This window comes from Rhinoraja longicauda, chromosome 13 (assembly GCF_053455715.1).
Source record: "Rhinoraja longicauda isolate Sanriku21f chromosome 13, sRhiLon1.1, whole genome shotgun sequence".
NCBI classification, from domain to species: Eukaryota; Metazoa; Chordata; class Chondrichthyes; order Rajiformes; family Arhynchobatidae; genus Rhinoraja; species Rhinoraja longicauda.
Window position 1 is genome coordinate 19671331 of NC_135965.1, and position 16980 is coordinate 19688310.

General features: G+C 47.3%; 1 protein-coding gene across 2 annotated transcripts in view; it reads left to right on the plus strand.

Moving 5' to 3' along the window:
• The window catches only part of LOC144599515 (arylacetamide deacetylase-like), a 37816-nt gene extending 22739 nt beyond the window's left edge, over positions 1 to 15077 (plus strand). For both annotated transcript variants that reach the window (XM_078410487.1, XM_078410488.1), the window contains exons 3-5: positions 8269 to 8338; positions 10364 to 10535; positions 11532 to 15077. In XM_078410487.1, coding sequence (XP_078266613.1) covers positions 8269 to 8338; positions 10364 to 10535; positions 11532 to 12143 — 854 coding nt within the window. In that variant the 3' untranslated portion in view covers positions 12144 to 15077. The remainder of the gene's footprint in view (positions 1 to 8268; positions 8339 to 10363; positions 10536 to 11531) is intronic.
• Positions 15078 to 16980: the final 1903 nt, after the last annotated feature.

Here is a 16980-nt window from a genome sequence, read left to right on the forward strand (position 1 = left end):
CACCTCCCCTCTTGAGGATGTTCTGAAGTTGGTCTGAGACGTCTTAGACCCTGGCACCAGGGAGGCAACACACCATCCTCGAAACTCGCCACAGAATCTCCTGTCCGAAACCGCTGATAATGGAGTCACCCACCACTATGTCTCCGTCGGATGCCGGTCGAGCCTCAGCGCTAGGATTTGAGTCACAGACCTGTCGGTCGCTCGGACTGGAAGCGACGTCTGCCCTGACACCTCCCAAGAGGGTGTACCTGTTTTCAAGAGGCACATCCACGGAGGTCTCCTGCGCTCGCTTCATCCCCTTCCTTTCCCTCTCTACCCGTCGCACCACCTGCACTCTTGGAGTGACGACCTGGCTGTAGGCCCTGTCCAGGATAATGTGTAGGAAGGAACTGCAGAGGCTGGTTTACACCGAAGATAGATGCAAAATGCTGGGGTAACTCAGTGGGTCAGGCAGCAACTCTGGAGAAAAGAAATAGGTGATATTTTAGATCAAGAGCCTTCTTCAAGCCGAGAGGCAGGGGAGAGGGAAACTAGAGGTATGAAAAGGTACAGAACAAATTAGAGATGGCACCGCTGGCCAAGGAGCCCACAACAGTTCATTGCTGGCTGTGGAAGAGGTGATAATGAATGGATACAAACAGTGAAACTAGCAGGACGACTGGGGTGGGGGAGGATGTAGAGAGAGGGAATGCAAGGGTTACTTGTAATTAGGGAAATCAATGTTCATACCGCTGCGTTTTAAGCAGCTCAAGCAAAATATTAAGTGCTGTTCCTCCAATTTGCGTGTGGCCTCACTCTGACCATGGAGGTGGCCCAGGACAGAAAGGTCAGTATGGGAATGGGAAGGGGAGTAAAAATGTTTGGCAACCGGGAGATCACGTGGGCCAAGGTGGACTGAGAGTAGGTGATCAGTGTCTGTCTATAATGAAGTACTGTGTTCAATGTTCAATGTTCAATGTGGGCACGGTAGCGCAGCGGTAGAGTTGCTGCTTTACAGCGAATGCAGCGCCGGAGACTCAGGTTCGATCCTGACTACGGGTGCTGCACTGTAAGGAGTTTGTACGTTCTCCCCGTGACCTGCGTGGGTTTTCTCCGAGATCTTCGGTTTCCTCCCACACTCCAAAGACGTACAGGTATGTAGGTTAATTGGCTGGGTAAATGTTAAAAAAAAAATTTTTTTAAATTGTCCCTAGTGGGTGTAGGATAGTGTTAATGTACGGGGATCACTGGGCGGCACGGACTTGGAGGGCCGAAAAGGCCTGTTTCCGGCTGTATATATATATATGATATGATATGATAATGTTCTTCATGACATTTAGATGTGGGTTGAGTGAGGGTTTATGGTTACTCAGCCTCTTGTACCTGTGATATGTCTCAACCATCACCCCCAACAACCCCTTCCAGGCACTCATCACCCTCTGACTTGCCCTGCACAACTCCTTGCCATTCCCACCTTCATGCTCTGCCCTCTTGTCTTTGGCAATTCCACCTTGGAAAAAAGGTTCTGACTGTCTACTCCATCTGTGCCTGTCATCATTTTATATTCTTCGACCAGGCCTCCCCACAATTTCAGGTGTTCCAGAGAAAACAATCCGAGTCTGCCCAAATGCTCCCTGTAGCTAATATCCCTTAATCCAGGCATCATTCTGGTAAACCTCTTGATGGATCATCAATGGCAAATTTCCACCATCATTACAGTCAACAAAATCTGCCCCAATATTATTATTCATGACGATAGACACAAAATGCTGGAGTAACAGCGGGTCAGGCAGCATCTCTGGATAAATGGTATAGGTGATGTTTCGGGTCGCGACCCCTCTTCACGTACGGTTAATGCTAAGAAAAGTTTATTTTGGAAGGAGAAATCCTAATGCAAAGCTCAGTCTCAAGGAACAAGAAAGAGCCTTTAAAGGCACAAAAAACTGGAGAGGCTGGAATAAAGACACAGAGTCATACAGCATGGAAACAGGACCTTTGGCCCATCTTGTCCATGCCGACCAAGACGCCCCATCTACGCTAGCCCCACCTGCCCAATTATGGCCCGTATCCTTCTTAACCTTTCGTACTCATGTACCTGTCCAAATGTCTCCAAAATCTTGTTTCAGTACCTGCCTCAACTGCCTCTTCTGGCAACTTGTTACATATACCCACCACCCTCGGTGTGCAAAAGTTGCCCCATGGGTTCCTATTCAATTTTTCCCCTCTCACCTTAAACTCTGAGCAAAACACAAAATGCTTGGGGAAACTCAGTAGGTCAGGCAACATCTGTGGAGGGAATGGATATGCGACATTTAGGGTTGTGACTCCACCATAACGTCCACAGATACTACCAGGGGGAAGGAGTAGGGGGTGACACATTTCAGCCACAGATCGTTGCAATGCCCGGTCTACTATGCCTGAAGCCTTGAGCCTAACTAAAGAATTCAGTGAGGTGCCAGGGACTGAGGCAGTTGTTGGTGGCTCCAAGCCCAGACGAATGAAGCTAGATCTTTGAGACATAAATCGTCGTAACCGCCAACCATGTCACACAGCATGGTAGAGATATAAGACATAACTTCCATTCAGAAGAGGGTCACGACCAGAATCGTCACCTGTCCATGTTCTCCAGAGATGCGGTCTGAAGAAGGGTCCAGACCCGAAATGTCTCGTATTGCATTCATGTATAGTCTTTCCGCTGACTGGTTAGCATGCAACCAAAGCTTTTCACTGTACCTCGGCACATGTGACAATATTAAACTAAACTAGAATAAACTAAACTAAAGCAAACTAAACCAAACTAAACGAAATTATCCTTTTTCTCCAGAGATGCGGCCTGACCCTAAACGTTACCCCAGCACTTTTTGTCTGTCTTTGGTATATTATAAACCAACATTTGCAGTTCATTGTTTCCACATGCTGCCTAACCTTCTGTGTTACTCCAGCACGTTGTGTTTGTAAACCAGAAACGTTCCTTGTTTTTACTAAGGTGTGGTGGAAATAAGGAACTGCAGATGCTGGTGATGTTGGCTGACTCGCTGAGTGACTCCAGCACTTAGTGTTCTTTCAGAGGAGAGATGGTTTATTTCAGCAGCAAGTTCTGGTGCTAACAGAGCTGTTCTGACTTAGTATTCTCACTGCAAAGTTTGACTAATTTGCATGAAAACCCATCTCATGTGCTCCACAAGAAGGGCACAGCAGTTCAGCTGCTGAACAAAACCATCAGCTCAGACGACAAGAGGTGCTTATTGTTTTTGTGCAGCAAATGAGTCACCCTGACAATAGACAATAGACAATAGACAATAGGTGCAGGAGTAGGCCATTCAGCCCTTCGAGCCAGCACCGCCATTCAATGCGATCATGGCTGATCACTATCAATCAGTACCCCGTTCCTGCCTTCTCCCCATACCCCCTCACTCCGCTATCCTTAAGAGCTCTATCCAGCTCACAATGGTGAGCCTATTCATTTTATTTTTCTGTGCGCTGCTTCAAAGAGATCAGCTGGAGAGAAAGAATTTACCTTATGTAGAGCCTTTCACAAACCCCTGGATCACGAGGAATTCGCAAACTCCTCTGAAATATATTCACTGTTTAGTTTAGTTCAGAGATACAGCATGGAAACAGGCTCTTCGGCACACCACATCCACGCTGACCAACGATCACCCATACACGAGTTCTAGCCTTCACGCTGGGGACAATTTACAGAAGTCAATTAACCTAAAAGCCTGTACGTCTTTTGAGTGTGGGATGAAACCGTTGCATCCGGAGAAAGCCCACCCAGTCACAGGGAGAATGTACAAACTCTGTACAGACAGCACCCGTGGTCAGGATCAAACCCGGGTCTCTGGAGCTGTGAGGCAGGCAACTCTACTGCTGCGCCACTGTGCTGTCCCAACTGTGGTAATATAAATACATTCCTCTCTACTGCTTAGTCCGAAGAAGGGTCCCAAGCCAAAATGTTACCTATCCACGTTGTCCTGGGATGCTGCGTGATGCACTGAGTTACTCCAGCTCTTAGTGCCTTTTTGTGACCAGATAACCTGCCTTAGTGCTGCTGACTAAGGCCAGGAGAATGGGAAGAGCATCCTAGGTCATTGATTTGTTGTTGTGGAATCTTATGTGTGCATTGGAGAGGGCAGGCTGGAGCTTAGCTTGATGTATTTTCTGAAGTTTAGCGGACCTAATAAAATTATGGCGTTGAAACGGGCCCTTTGGCCCAACTTGTCCACACTGACCAAGTTGGCATTCTGGGCTAGTCCCATTTGCCTGCTTTTGTGACCCATATCCATCCAAAATTACCTTATCCATGTACCTGTCTAAAAGTTTAAAAAATGTTTTGATAACATCTGCCTCAACTACACCCTCCGTCAGCTTGTTCCATACACCCACCAACCTTTGCATTAAAAAGTTGCCCCTCAGGTTCCTATTAAATCTTTTCCCCCCTCATCTTAAACCTATGTCCTCAGGTTCATGATTCCCCTACTCTGGGTAAAAGACTGTGCATTTAGCCAATCTATTCCTCCCATGATCTTGTACACCTCTATAAGCTCACTCTGTTCAATATCCGGTCCCTCAACAATAAAAGCCACATTCTGAATGACTTCATCCTGGAAAATAAACTGGACTTCCTCTGTCTGACTGAAACCTGGCAACAACCTCTGGATTACCTCCCACTCAACCTCACTACACCCAACGGATACTCCTACATCAATAAACCACGCTCGGAGGGCCGAGGTGGTGGGATTGCCGTAATACACCGACAGGACTTCAAGATCAGCCTCATCTCCATCTCATCTGCTCCTTCATTTGAACACCTGGCTTTCAAACTCTCTGGCCACACACAATTAGTCATGGCAGTTGTCTACCGCCCTCCCAAACCACACCCATCATTCCTTTCTGACTTCTCCGACTTTCTGACCCAGTTCTGTTCTCTCTCCCCCTCAATCCTCCTCCTCGGTGATTTCAACATCCATATGGACTCCACTGACTCCACAATAACCGCTGACTTCACTGAAATACTCAACTGCTTTAACCTCACTCAACACGTCAATTTTCCCACCCATAACCGTGGGCACATTCTGGACCTTGTCTGCTCCACTGGACTAAATCTACATCACCTCTCTGGCTCCGACCCCACCCTCTCTGATCACTTAGCCATCACCATGTCCGTCAACATTCCCACCCCAGCTCCAAGGCAAAAACGCAAAATCAACTTCCTTAAGCTGAACTCTGTTTCACCTACCTCGCTCTCATCCTCCCTCTCTGAAATAATATCCGCCTCTCCCTTCGTTGACCTCCACAGTCCCTCTGACCTCACTGACTACTACAACCACACTCTCTCCTCCTGCCTCGACCAGCTTGCACCTAGAAAAACCAAAACAGTTTCCTTCACCCACTCTGCTCCCTGGTTTACCCCCGAACTCCGCATGATGAAAACTCATGCCCGCCAACTTGAAAGACTCCGCAACAAAACAGGTCTCACAATTCACTCCCAAGCCTACAAAGACCACCAGCACTACAAAGATGCCCTCTCCCGCGCCCACTCCACCTAATACTCTCAAATAATTCACTCTGGCTCCGGAAACCCAAAAGCACTCTTCTCTACAATAAACAAACTCCTCAGCCCCCTGGACACCACTTTCCTTTCATTCTTCCAAAGCAAAATAGACAACATCTACAGCACCTTAACCACCAACGCACCTGTTCCCCCTCAAACTACCTGCTCCCCCTTATCCTGTCAACCCCTGCCTCAGTTCTCCCCAGTCTCCACCACCGACCTCTCTGACCTCTTCACAGGAATAAAAACTGCCACCTGCTCTCTGGACCCCATCCCCTCCAGCTTTGTCAATGCCTGCCTTCCTGCTCTCTCTCCACTTATCACTGCAACAATAAACTCCTCCCTGTCCACTGGCATCGTCCCGCCATCCCTCAAAATCGCTGCTGTCACCCCCATTCTGAACAAACCTGGTCTCAACCCTGACACCCCAAACAACTTCAGACCAATCTCCAACCTACCGTTTCTGTCCAAAGTTTTGGAACGTGCTGTAGCTTCTCAACTCAAATACCACCTCTCTACCAATAACCTGTATGAAACTTTCCAATCCGGATTCTGCTCCAACCACAGTACTGAAACTGCGCTCCTCAAAATCACCAGCGACCTTTTCCTCTCTGACGCTGGCAACCTCAACATCCTCATCCTACTTGACCTCAGCGCCGCCTTTGACACCATAAATCACTCCATTCTCCTCACCCGACTTGAAACCTCCTTTAACATCACCGGCACAGCCCTATCCTGGATCAAATCTTACCTCTCCGACAGGCACCAGTTCATCTCCATTAACAACTGTAAATCTCCCACCGCTCCCCTCCCCCAAGGTGTCCGCCAAGGCTCAGTCCTTGGCCCCCTCCTCTTCATCCTCTACCTGTTCCCCCCTTGGTCAATTAATCCGCCGTCATGGTCTCAACTTCCACTGCTTCGCCGATGATATCCAGCTCCTCATCTCCACCAAGTCAATCTCCACCACCACACACTCTACACTGACAAACTGCATCACTGAAATAAAATCTTGGCTTCAATCAAATTTCCTCAAACTCAACTGCAACAAATCTGAAATCATCATCATTGGTCCAATAACGCTCACCAAATCCACCCAAAACTTCATCCTCAATATTGATGGTCTCCCAGTATCCACCTCCCCTCACATCCGGAATCTTGGAATCATCTTTGATCAAACCCTCTCCTTCGACAAACACATCAAACACATCACAAAGACAGCCTTCTTCCACCTCAAAAACATCGCCCGTCTCCGTCCATCCCTCTCCTCCACAGCTGCAGAAACCCTCATCCATGCCTTCATCACCTCCCGTCTGGACTACTGCAACAGCCTCCTCTATGGCTCACCCTAAAAAATCATCAGTAAACTTCAATACATTCAAAACTCCGCTGCCCGTCTACTCACCCACTCCCCGATCCGTGACCATATCACCCCCGTCCTTTACAAGCTCCACTGGCTCCCCATCCCCCAGAGAATCCAGTACAAAATCCTCCTCATGACCTACAAAGCCCTCCATAACCTGGCCCATCGTACCTGACTGACCTCCTCCACAGGCACACTCCCACCTGCACCCTCCGCTCTGCTGCTGCCAACCTCCTGTCCCCCCCCATCCGGACCAAACTCAGATCCTGGGGGAACAGGGCTTTCTCCATCGCTGCTCCCACCCTCTGGAACTCACTACCCTAAACCGTCAGAGACTCCTCCTCACTCACCACATTCAAAACATCACTGAAGTCTCACCTGTTCAGCACTGCCTTCAACCACTGAAGGTCACCTCACCTTCTGTCTCCTTTTTCTGTTTGTTTACTTATTTATCTATTTATTTTCTTCTCTGTGTTCTAGTAATCCCTGTAAAGCGTCTTTGAGTGTTTGAAAAGCGCTATATAAATGTAATGCATTATTATTATTATTATTAAGATCACCCCTCATCCTCCAGCACTCCAAAGAATAAGGTCCTAGCCTGCTCAACCTCTCCCTGTAGCTCAGCCCCTCAAGTCCTGGCAACATTCTTTTAAATCTTTTCTGTGTGGCGGTCCCCTGGTGGTGAGCCAAGCGTGGTGCGAACCCTCGGCTCGGGGGCTGGGGTCACGGAACTGGGAATGGGGAGGAGTGGCAGTTGGTAGTGGAGTTCCAGGAGGAGTTGAACTGGTTGGGGGTTTGGGGAACTGTATAGTGCTTGAGGAATAAAGAAAACTTTGCTTGACACGTGTCCCGCTTCATTGGCTTTGCTTGGCACTCGTGTCCTGCTTCATCTGCACCCTTTCCCGCTTAACAACATCTTTCCTATAACAGGGTGACCAAAACTGAACACAATACTCTAAATGTGGCCTCACCAATGTTTTGTTCAAATTTAACACAACCTCCCAACTTCGATATTCAATAGTCTGACTGAAGAAGCCCAATGTGCCAAAAATCAAAACATATCATCATATCATCATATCATATATATACAGCCGGAAACAGGCCTTTTCGGCCCACCAAGTCCGTGCCGCCCAGCGATCCCTGCACATTAACACTATCCTACACCCACTAGGGACAATTTTTTTACATTTACCCAGCCAATTTACCTACATACCTGTACGTCTTTGGAGTACATAGATGTTGATGGTGTGGAACTTGGCAATGATATAGGCATTGGAGATGCTGATTCTCTCTCAGTCCTGTGGATTGAATGTATTTCGCCATTTAAATTGAAGGTTTGAGCTGCTGATAACTGAACCTCTGATTTCACTTTCAGAAATGCAACCCTACGATGCCCTGTCAAGAAAGACTGCAACAGAACTGAATGCAGTTATTGTTTCTGTGGAGTAAGGATTGTTACTGTTTTTTTCTCACACTATCGACGAGGATCATAAGTTCATGTTCATAATTATAGGAGCAGAATCGAATCATAAGTCGTAGGGGCAGAAACATAAGATTAGTCGAGGTGTCAGAGATTATGGGGAGAAGGCAGGAGAATGGGGTTAAGAGGGAGAGATAGATTAGCCACGATTGAATGGCGCAGTAGACTTGATGGGCCGAATGGCCTATTTCTACTCCTATTCCTTATGACCTTATAAGAACCTATGTTCATAAGTCATTCAGCCCATCGTATCTGAATGAACGAACGAATGAATGAACGAACGAATGAATGAATGAATGAATGAATGAATAAGTTTATTGGCCAAGTATGCATATACAAGGAATGTGCCTTGGTGTTCCGCTCACAAATGACAACACAAACATACAGTTAACAATTAAGAATAAAGCATAACCACATCAAAACAATAAGGATACAACATTACGGTCTAAACATGTGGGTGAAAATAAACCAGAGCAAAAAAGAGACTACAGACTTTGGTTATTGAGTAGAACTACCACTCGCGGAAAAAAGCTGTTTTTATGTCTGGCTGTGGCTGCTTTGACAGTCCGGAGTCGCCTTCCAGAGGGAAGTGCTTCAAAGAGTTTGTGGCCAGGGTGAGAGGGGTCAGAGATGATCTTTCCCGCTCGCTTCCTGGCCCTTGCAGTGTACAGTTCATCAATGGGGGGAAGGTTGCAGCCAACAACCTTCTCAGCTGATCGAACGATCCATTGCAGCCTCCGGATGTCGTGCTTGGTGGCTGAGCCAAACCAGACCATGATGGAGAAGGTGAGGACGGACTCAATGATAGCAATATAGAATTGGACCATCATTGCCTGTGGCAGATTGTGTTTCCTCAGTTGCCGCAGGAAGTACATTCTCTGTTGGGCCTTTTTGACTGTGGAGTCAATGGTGACCCCCCATTTAAGGTCCCTGGAGATGATGGTTCCAAGGAACTTAAATGACTCCACAGATGTGACTGTGGTGTTGTTGATGGTGAGTGGGGGGAGCGGAGGGGGATCTCTTCGAAAGTCTACAATTAGTTCCGCTGTCTTGAGAGCATTGAGCTCCAGGTTGTTGCGATGGCACCAGGACGCCAGCTGTGGCACTTTTCATCTGTAGGCAGATTCCTCCCCATCCTGGATCAGTCCAATCAGGGCAGTGTCATGTGCAAACTTGAGGAGCTTGACAGAGGAGTCTGTGGAGGTACAGTCGTTGTTGTAGAGAGAGCAAAGGAGAGGGGAGAGTACGCAGCCTTGCGGTGTTCCTATGCTGAGGGTCTGCGGGTCCGAGATGTGCTTTCCCAGCCTCACATGTCCGTCAGGAAGTTGATGATCCACCGACAGAGGGGTTCAGGCACAGTCAGCTGGGAGAGTATCTACTGAACCATTCAATCAATTATCAAGTGTACTGCACCTTTCCCTCAACCCCATTCTCCCACCTTGTCTCCATAACATTTGACACCTTTACTAATCAAGAATCTGTCAATCTCTGCTTTAAAAATACCCAATGATGGTCTTCACAGCCGTCTGAGGCAACGATTTACACTGATTACCAACCTCAGGCTAAATAAATTCCTCCTCATCTCCTTTCTAAAGGTACGTCCTTTTATTCTGAGGCTGGTCCTGGACTCCCCACTAGTGGAAACAACCTCTCCTCATCCACTTTATCCAGGCCTTTCACTATTGGGTAAGTTTCAATGAGGTCCTCGCCCATCCTTCTAAACTCCAGCGAGTACAGGCCCAGTGCCGTCAAACGCTTATCGCATGTTAGGACCTTATGTTAGGGATCATTCTCATAAATTGAGCTTGTTTGGACACAGAAAACCTCCAACCTTCTAATGCTCAAGAATTCTTAGCTCAGTCAAGACCAATTTTAAGGGTCTTTTTTTTATTAGAAAATAACCTTGACAAAATTATATTTATTCCGGGAGTTTGATCTTTTTTATTATTGTACATTCATACATTTTTACGATGCCTGTTTTATCTTACAGATATCGGTTGGCACCGCAGCACCATTTTCCCGATCAGTTTAATGATGTCTATGCCGTGGTGACGTACTTTCTCCAGCGTGATATCTTGGCCCAATACCTGGTGGATTCCGGCAGGGTGGCAGTAGCTGGGGACAGTGCCGGAGGCAACCTCGCGGCAGCGGTGGCTCAACAGGTAGTTATGGGAGGCCATCAAAGTTATACGCAGTGTAATGGCGCAGTGGTAGAGCTGCTGCCTTACGGTGCCAGAGACCCAGGTTCAATCTTGACCACAGTTACTATCTGTACGGAGTTTATATGTTCTCTCTGTGACCGTGTGGGTTTGACTCCGGGTGCTCCGGTTTCCTCCCACACTCGAAAGACACAGGTAGATTTGTAGGTTAACTGACTTCTGTAAAATGATCCTAGTGCTTAGGATAGAACTAGTGTATGGGTGATCGCTGGTGAGCATGGACTCGGTGGGCCGAAGGGCCTATTTCCACGTTGTATCTCTAAACGAAACTAAACTAAACTAAAGTCTGAAAAAGGGTCTAGACCCCAAACGTCAACCTATTCCTTTTCTCCAGAGATGGTGCCTGACCCGCTGAGTTACTTCAGCATTTTGTGTCTATCTAAACTAAACTAAACTAAACTAAACTAGACTAGACTAGACTAGACTAGACTAGACTAGACTAAACTAGACTAGACTAGACTAGACTAGACTAGACTAGACTAGACTAAACTAAACTAAACTAAACTAAACTAAACTAAACTAAAAGTAAACTAAACTAAACTAAACTAAACTAAACATGTGGGTTTGAAAGTTCATTGGTTTCTGTAAATTGCCCCTCGGGTGTCGGATTGAACTAATGCACAGGTGATTGCTGGTCAGCTGATACTCAGTGGGTCGAAGGACCTGTTTCCACACTGTATCTCTAAAATCAGCTAAAGACAAATTTGGTGTAGGAAGGAACTGAAATGCTGGTTCACACCAAAGATAGACAAAAAATGCTGGAGTAACTTAGCGGGTCAGGCAGCATCTCTGGAGAAAAGGAATAGGTGATGTTTTGGGTCGAGACTCTTCTTCAGACTGAGAGTCAGGGGAGAAGGTAACTAGAGGTATGAAAAGGTACAGCTCACATCTTTAGTTACTGTACGTTGTGCACTGAATAACAAAGGGGATGTTTTGCAGATCCAGGAGGACCCTAAAGTTCAAGTTGAAATCAAGATCCAAGTGTTGATCTACCCTGCACTGCAGACAATTGACTTCAACACTCCTTCCTACCAGCAAAACGAAAACATGCCCATCCTGCCCAAGAACCTCATGGTCAGGTTTTGGAGTGAGTATTTTAGCCGGGACAAGTTGCTCCTGAAGGACATGAAGGACAATACCCATTCCGGCCATGAAGACAGAGGTTTGAACAGCCTGATAAACTGGAGCGTCCTTCTGCCTGAGAAATTCAGGAAGCAGTACAAGTATTCCCCGCCCGGCCGGGGGAACGAGGGGACCTCTTCCGCCAGCGTTCCCGGGATCTTCGACCCGAGGGCAGCCCCGCTGCTGGTTCCAGACGGGAAGCTGAGGACCCTGCCTCAGGCCTTCATCATGACGTGCGAGTTTGACGTGCTGAGGGACGACGGGGTCATGTACGCCACGAGACTGCGGGGAGCCGGGGTCCAGGTCACCCTTGAGCACTTTGAGGATTGCTTCCACGGCGTGCTCATGTTTATCACCTGGCCAACCAACTTTGCCATCGGTCAGAAGCTCATGGGACGTTATATTGACTGGCTGCAAGAGAATTTGTAAGGAGGTTCACAAAATAATTCTCACCGGCCTCCCACTACGTACCACACGTGGATTATAGTTCATGTGTTCATAAGTTCATAGGAGCAGATTTAGGCCGTTCGGCCCATCAAGTCTACTCCGTCATTCAATCATGGTCAGTCTATCTTTCCCTCTCAACCCCATTCTCCTGCCTTCTCCCCATAACCCCTGACACTCGGACTAATCAAGAACCCGCCTTAAAAATACCCAGTGACAGCCTCCACAGCCATCTGTGGCAATGAATTCCACTGATTCACCATCCTCTGACTAAAGAAATTCCTCCTCATCTCCTTTCTGAAGGTACGTCCTTTTATTCTGAGGCTAAGCAATCAGCAAGTGATTTTATTTCCTAATGATCCACGCCCATGATTATCATTGTATTTAACCTCAAGTCTTACTGAAGTGCTTTTGGTCAGGGATCATAATCACTTGAAGTGACGAATTTAAAGGAAACTTACTGTGTACAGAACAGTGGGGGAGTTTGATCTCGCATGGCTTAGACATAAGGGCAGAGGCCATTCTGCCCCTCAAGCCTGTTCCTTCATTCAATGGGAACACATGAACATGAAGCGATAGTTAGTTCAAGGCACCTCAAGCCTGTTGTCATTCAATGTGATCATGGTTGATTAGTTTAGAGATACAGCGTGGAAATAGGCTCTTCAGCTCACTGAGTCCATACCAACCATTCGCACTTGCTCTACGTTATCCCGCTTTCTCATCCATTCCCTACATACTGGAGGGCAATTTTACAGAGGGCCAATTAACCTACAAACCCGCACGTCTTTGGGAAGTGGGAGGAGACCGGGAGCATCCGGAGGAAACCCACGCGGTCACAGGGAGAGCGTGCAAGCTCCGCACAGACAGTAACCCAGGTCAGGATCGAGCCCCAGTTCTCTGGCACTGTGGGACAGCAGCTCTACCAGCTGAGCCACTGTGCCACACTATGTTGGATTTGAATCGTCCTCTATGCCAGTTCCCCATTGCCCTCAACTCCTCATCTATGTCAACTCAATTACCTGCCTTGGTTGATTGTCCCTTAATTCTTTTTTTGGACCAACAAACATTTGTCAAACTCAGTCTTGATATTGAAAAAGCAAAATTCGGCAGATACTGGAAGTCTGAGGTAAAACGGAATGCTGGAAATGCTCAGTAGGTCAGGTAACAACTGTGGAGAGAGGGATGGAGATTCATCATTTCAGTTTGGTGCCTCGATCGAAGGTCATTGATCTGAACCATTAATTCATATATTTTCTCCATGGATGCTGCCTGACCTCCCAAGTATTTCAATATTTTCTGTTTTACTCCAGTTTTCAAAGTTTTCATTGATACCTCATTAACTGGGAGAGAATTTCCTCAGCCTCAAGATGTGTTTCCTCTTGATATCCTGGCAAGAACTTTAAATGGTCCCACCTCCTTATCCCTCCAGACAAAATAGCTGCTTTCCATCTCGAGAAAGACACGACTTGCTGGAGTAACTCAGCGGATCAGGCAGATCTCTAGAGCACTATTGGTGATGTTTCGGATTGGTGATGGGTCTGTAGAAGGGTACAGACCTGAAATGTTACCTATCCACGTTCTCCAGACCCGCTGAGTTACTCTAGCATTTTGTGTCTTTCTTTGGTACCAGCATCTCCAGTTCCTTGTTACTACCTCTCCATCTAGCCTACTTGCAGCAACTAAAGAAGGGTCCCGACCCAAATCGTTGTCTATCCATTCCTTCCACAGATGCTGTCTGACCCTCTGAGTTACTCCAGCGCTTTGTGTTTTATTTGTGATTATCTTAAACTACAGACCATTTCTTAACTTTCTATCCCCAAGAAAATGAGAAGCTGTGTCCTCATTCAACTTTTCAGCCCTACACTCATTCCTGGCTTAATCTCTGCTTTTTCCACTCCAAAGTTCATAAGTTTATGTTCATGTGTTCTCGGAACAGAATTAGGCCATTCGGCCCATCAAGTCTACTCCGCCGTTCAATCATGGCTGATTTGTCTTTCCCTCTCAACCCCATTCTCCTGCCTTCTCCCCATCACCCCTGACACCCTTACTAATCAAGAATCTCCACCTTAAAAATATCCATTGACGACCTCCACAGCCATCTGTGGCAATGAATTCCATTTTATTCTGAGGCTGTGCCCTCTGGTCCTAGACTCTCCTGTGGAAACATCCTCTCCACATCCACTCTATCCAGGCCTTTCACTATTCGGTAGAACAAAGCCAACACATCCTTCCTGACCTGTAACATCTATAACTGAAGGTGTTGAGATTTTGAACAGATCTGGTTACAGTCTGCCTGGACCTACCTGATCTCCCGGTTGCTAAACACTTTAATTCTCCTTCCCATTCCCACACTGACCTTTCTGTCCTAGGTCTCCTCCATTGTCAGTGTGAGGCTAAAAGCAAACTGGAGGAACAGCATCTCATTTTGGGCAGCTTACAGCCCAGCGGTATGATAACGGATTCCTCTAACTTCAAGTAACCTCTCTCTCTACCGTTCCCCACCTACGTCACACAAGCTTCTTGTTTTCACTCTACAAACAGCTAATAATAGCCTGTTTCCTTTATCATCGTTACTTTTTTGCATATCGTTCATTTCTCTTTCCCCTGACTAGTCTGAAGAAGGGTCTCGACTCGAAACGTCACCATTCCTTCTCTCCAGAGATGCTGCCTGTCCCACTGTTACTCCAGCTTTTTGTGTCTAACTTCAGCAAAATGCCTGAGCCGGGAATGAAAACTAATACATGCTTACGTCCAAAGCTAAGATGCCTGATCCCCAAACGAGACGTATGCCTGTATTTCCTAGTTCTTTGTGCCCCCACCCCATGTTCTTCTCTACTGATGTGCTGTGTGCATAGATGTAATGTGATTATTTGCGCTATTTGTAACACAATGAGTAAAGTGTTGATTAAAAAGCTCCATCTACAACTCAAATGCCTCTGTGTTTGTTATCCTAAGAGCAATCTGTCTGGATTACAGGGCTAGCAACTCGACTTCTAGGCCATTAAACCATGTAGAGTTATAGAGTCATGCAGCACGGAAACAGGCCCTTCGGCCCAACTCGTCCCAGAAGCCCCATCGAAGCAGGTCCCACCTGCCTGCATTTGGCCCATATTCCTCTAAACCAGGGGTGCCAAAGTAATTTTAGCTCATGGTCGGAATGGGCAAAATGCAACTTCATGCAGGCCGGATCAGTTGTGCACGCACAAACGCACGCGCACGTGCTCCCACAGCTTTTGTTGCCTTCGTTTTTTTCCACCTGCTCTCATGTGTCTCAGTCTCTGCTATCACTACAAAGTGTTTCACTTTACGAATTTTGTTTCTTATGAAGAAGATTGCCTAGCAAGCATTACTTTTATGATTGGTATCGAGGCCCTAGATAGAGTGGATGTGGAAATAATGTTTCCAGTAATAGGAGAGTCTAGGACCAGAGGTCACAGCATCAGAATAAAAGGTCATACATTCAAAATGGAGATGAGGAGGAATGGGTGGTGAATCTGTGGAATTCATTGCTGCAGACACAGCGGTAGAGGCCAAGACATTGGGTATTTTTGAGGCAGAGATTGGTAGGCCTTGATTAGTTTACAGGGAGAAAGAAGACAATAGAATGTGATTGAGAGAGAAAGTAGGTCAGCCATGGTTGAATGGCAAAGTAGACTTGATGGGCTAAATGGCCTAAATCTGTTTCCCTGTCTTATAATCTTCCCACAGTGTTTATGTTTTGCCCACAATGGGCTGATTGGGTGGTGAACAGCCAAACAGCAGCTACCTGGCATGGTGAAAGATGGTTTGTCTATCATCTCACCTGAAGGCCCGGCTCCCCATCCTTCTCCTTATGTCTTTCTTCCTTCCCCTTGCATCCTCTCACATCCTCTCCCCTCACCTCTCATGTCCTTCTCTACCCACACCTTCTTCCTCACCTGCCCTCTCCCTTTCCTCAGCCTATCCCTTCTCTCATCCCCACTTCCTTCCTTCCAACTACTCCCCCACTTCCCTCCCTTACTTCATCCTCTCTCTTTCCTCACCTCGTCCCTAAATCCCCTCCCTTCCCTCATCCCTAAAAAACATTCCTTCCCTCATCTGCTCCCTTCCTCACCCTCTCTACTTCCTTTCTTTACCACCTACTCCCCACTCCTCTCCCACGACACCCTCTCTTCCCTTCCTCATCCCTAAAACCCTCCCTTTCCTCATCTGCTCCCCCTCCCCTTCCTTCCCCACCACCTTCTCCTTTCTCTTCCCTATTCCCGCATAACTACCAGCACATCTTCACATCCCACCTAACCTTAACCCAAACCCAGAGCCCCCACCCTGGAGAGCACCTCAGATTTTGGATCGCTGGCTGCATTCACAGTGCGGCGACTTCTCACCAGCCCCAATCCACGCACTCACCTGGGTCTCAGTTGCATGGTGGTGGTCTCTGTGGCGGCAGCCCAGGCACTTCCCGGTGTCCACAACAACGCTGAGACTCCCCACATGTGTTTGATCTCAAAAATGCAGCTGAGCAAATTACATTAATGTGAGGGAGGAAACCGAAGATCCACGCGGTCACGGGGAGAATGTACAACTCCGTACAGACAGCACCCCGTGGTCGGGATTGAACCTGGGTCTCCGGCGCCTCAAGCACGTAAGGCAGCAACTCTACCCGCTGCGCCACCCTGCCGTTCATCTCCTTTAAATTTTTCCCCTTTCACCTTAAAGCTTTACCATCTAGTCTGACATTTCTACTCTGGGGTGAAAGGTTCCGATTGTCTATCCTTTCTATGCCCCTCGTGATTTTATGGACTTCTATCAGGTCACCCCCTCAGCCTCTGCTGCTCCAGAGAAA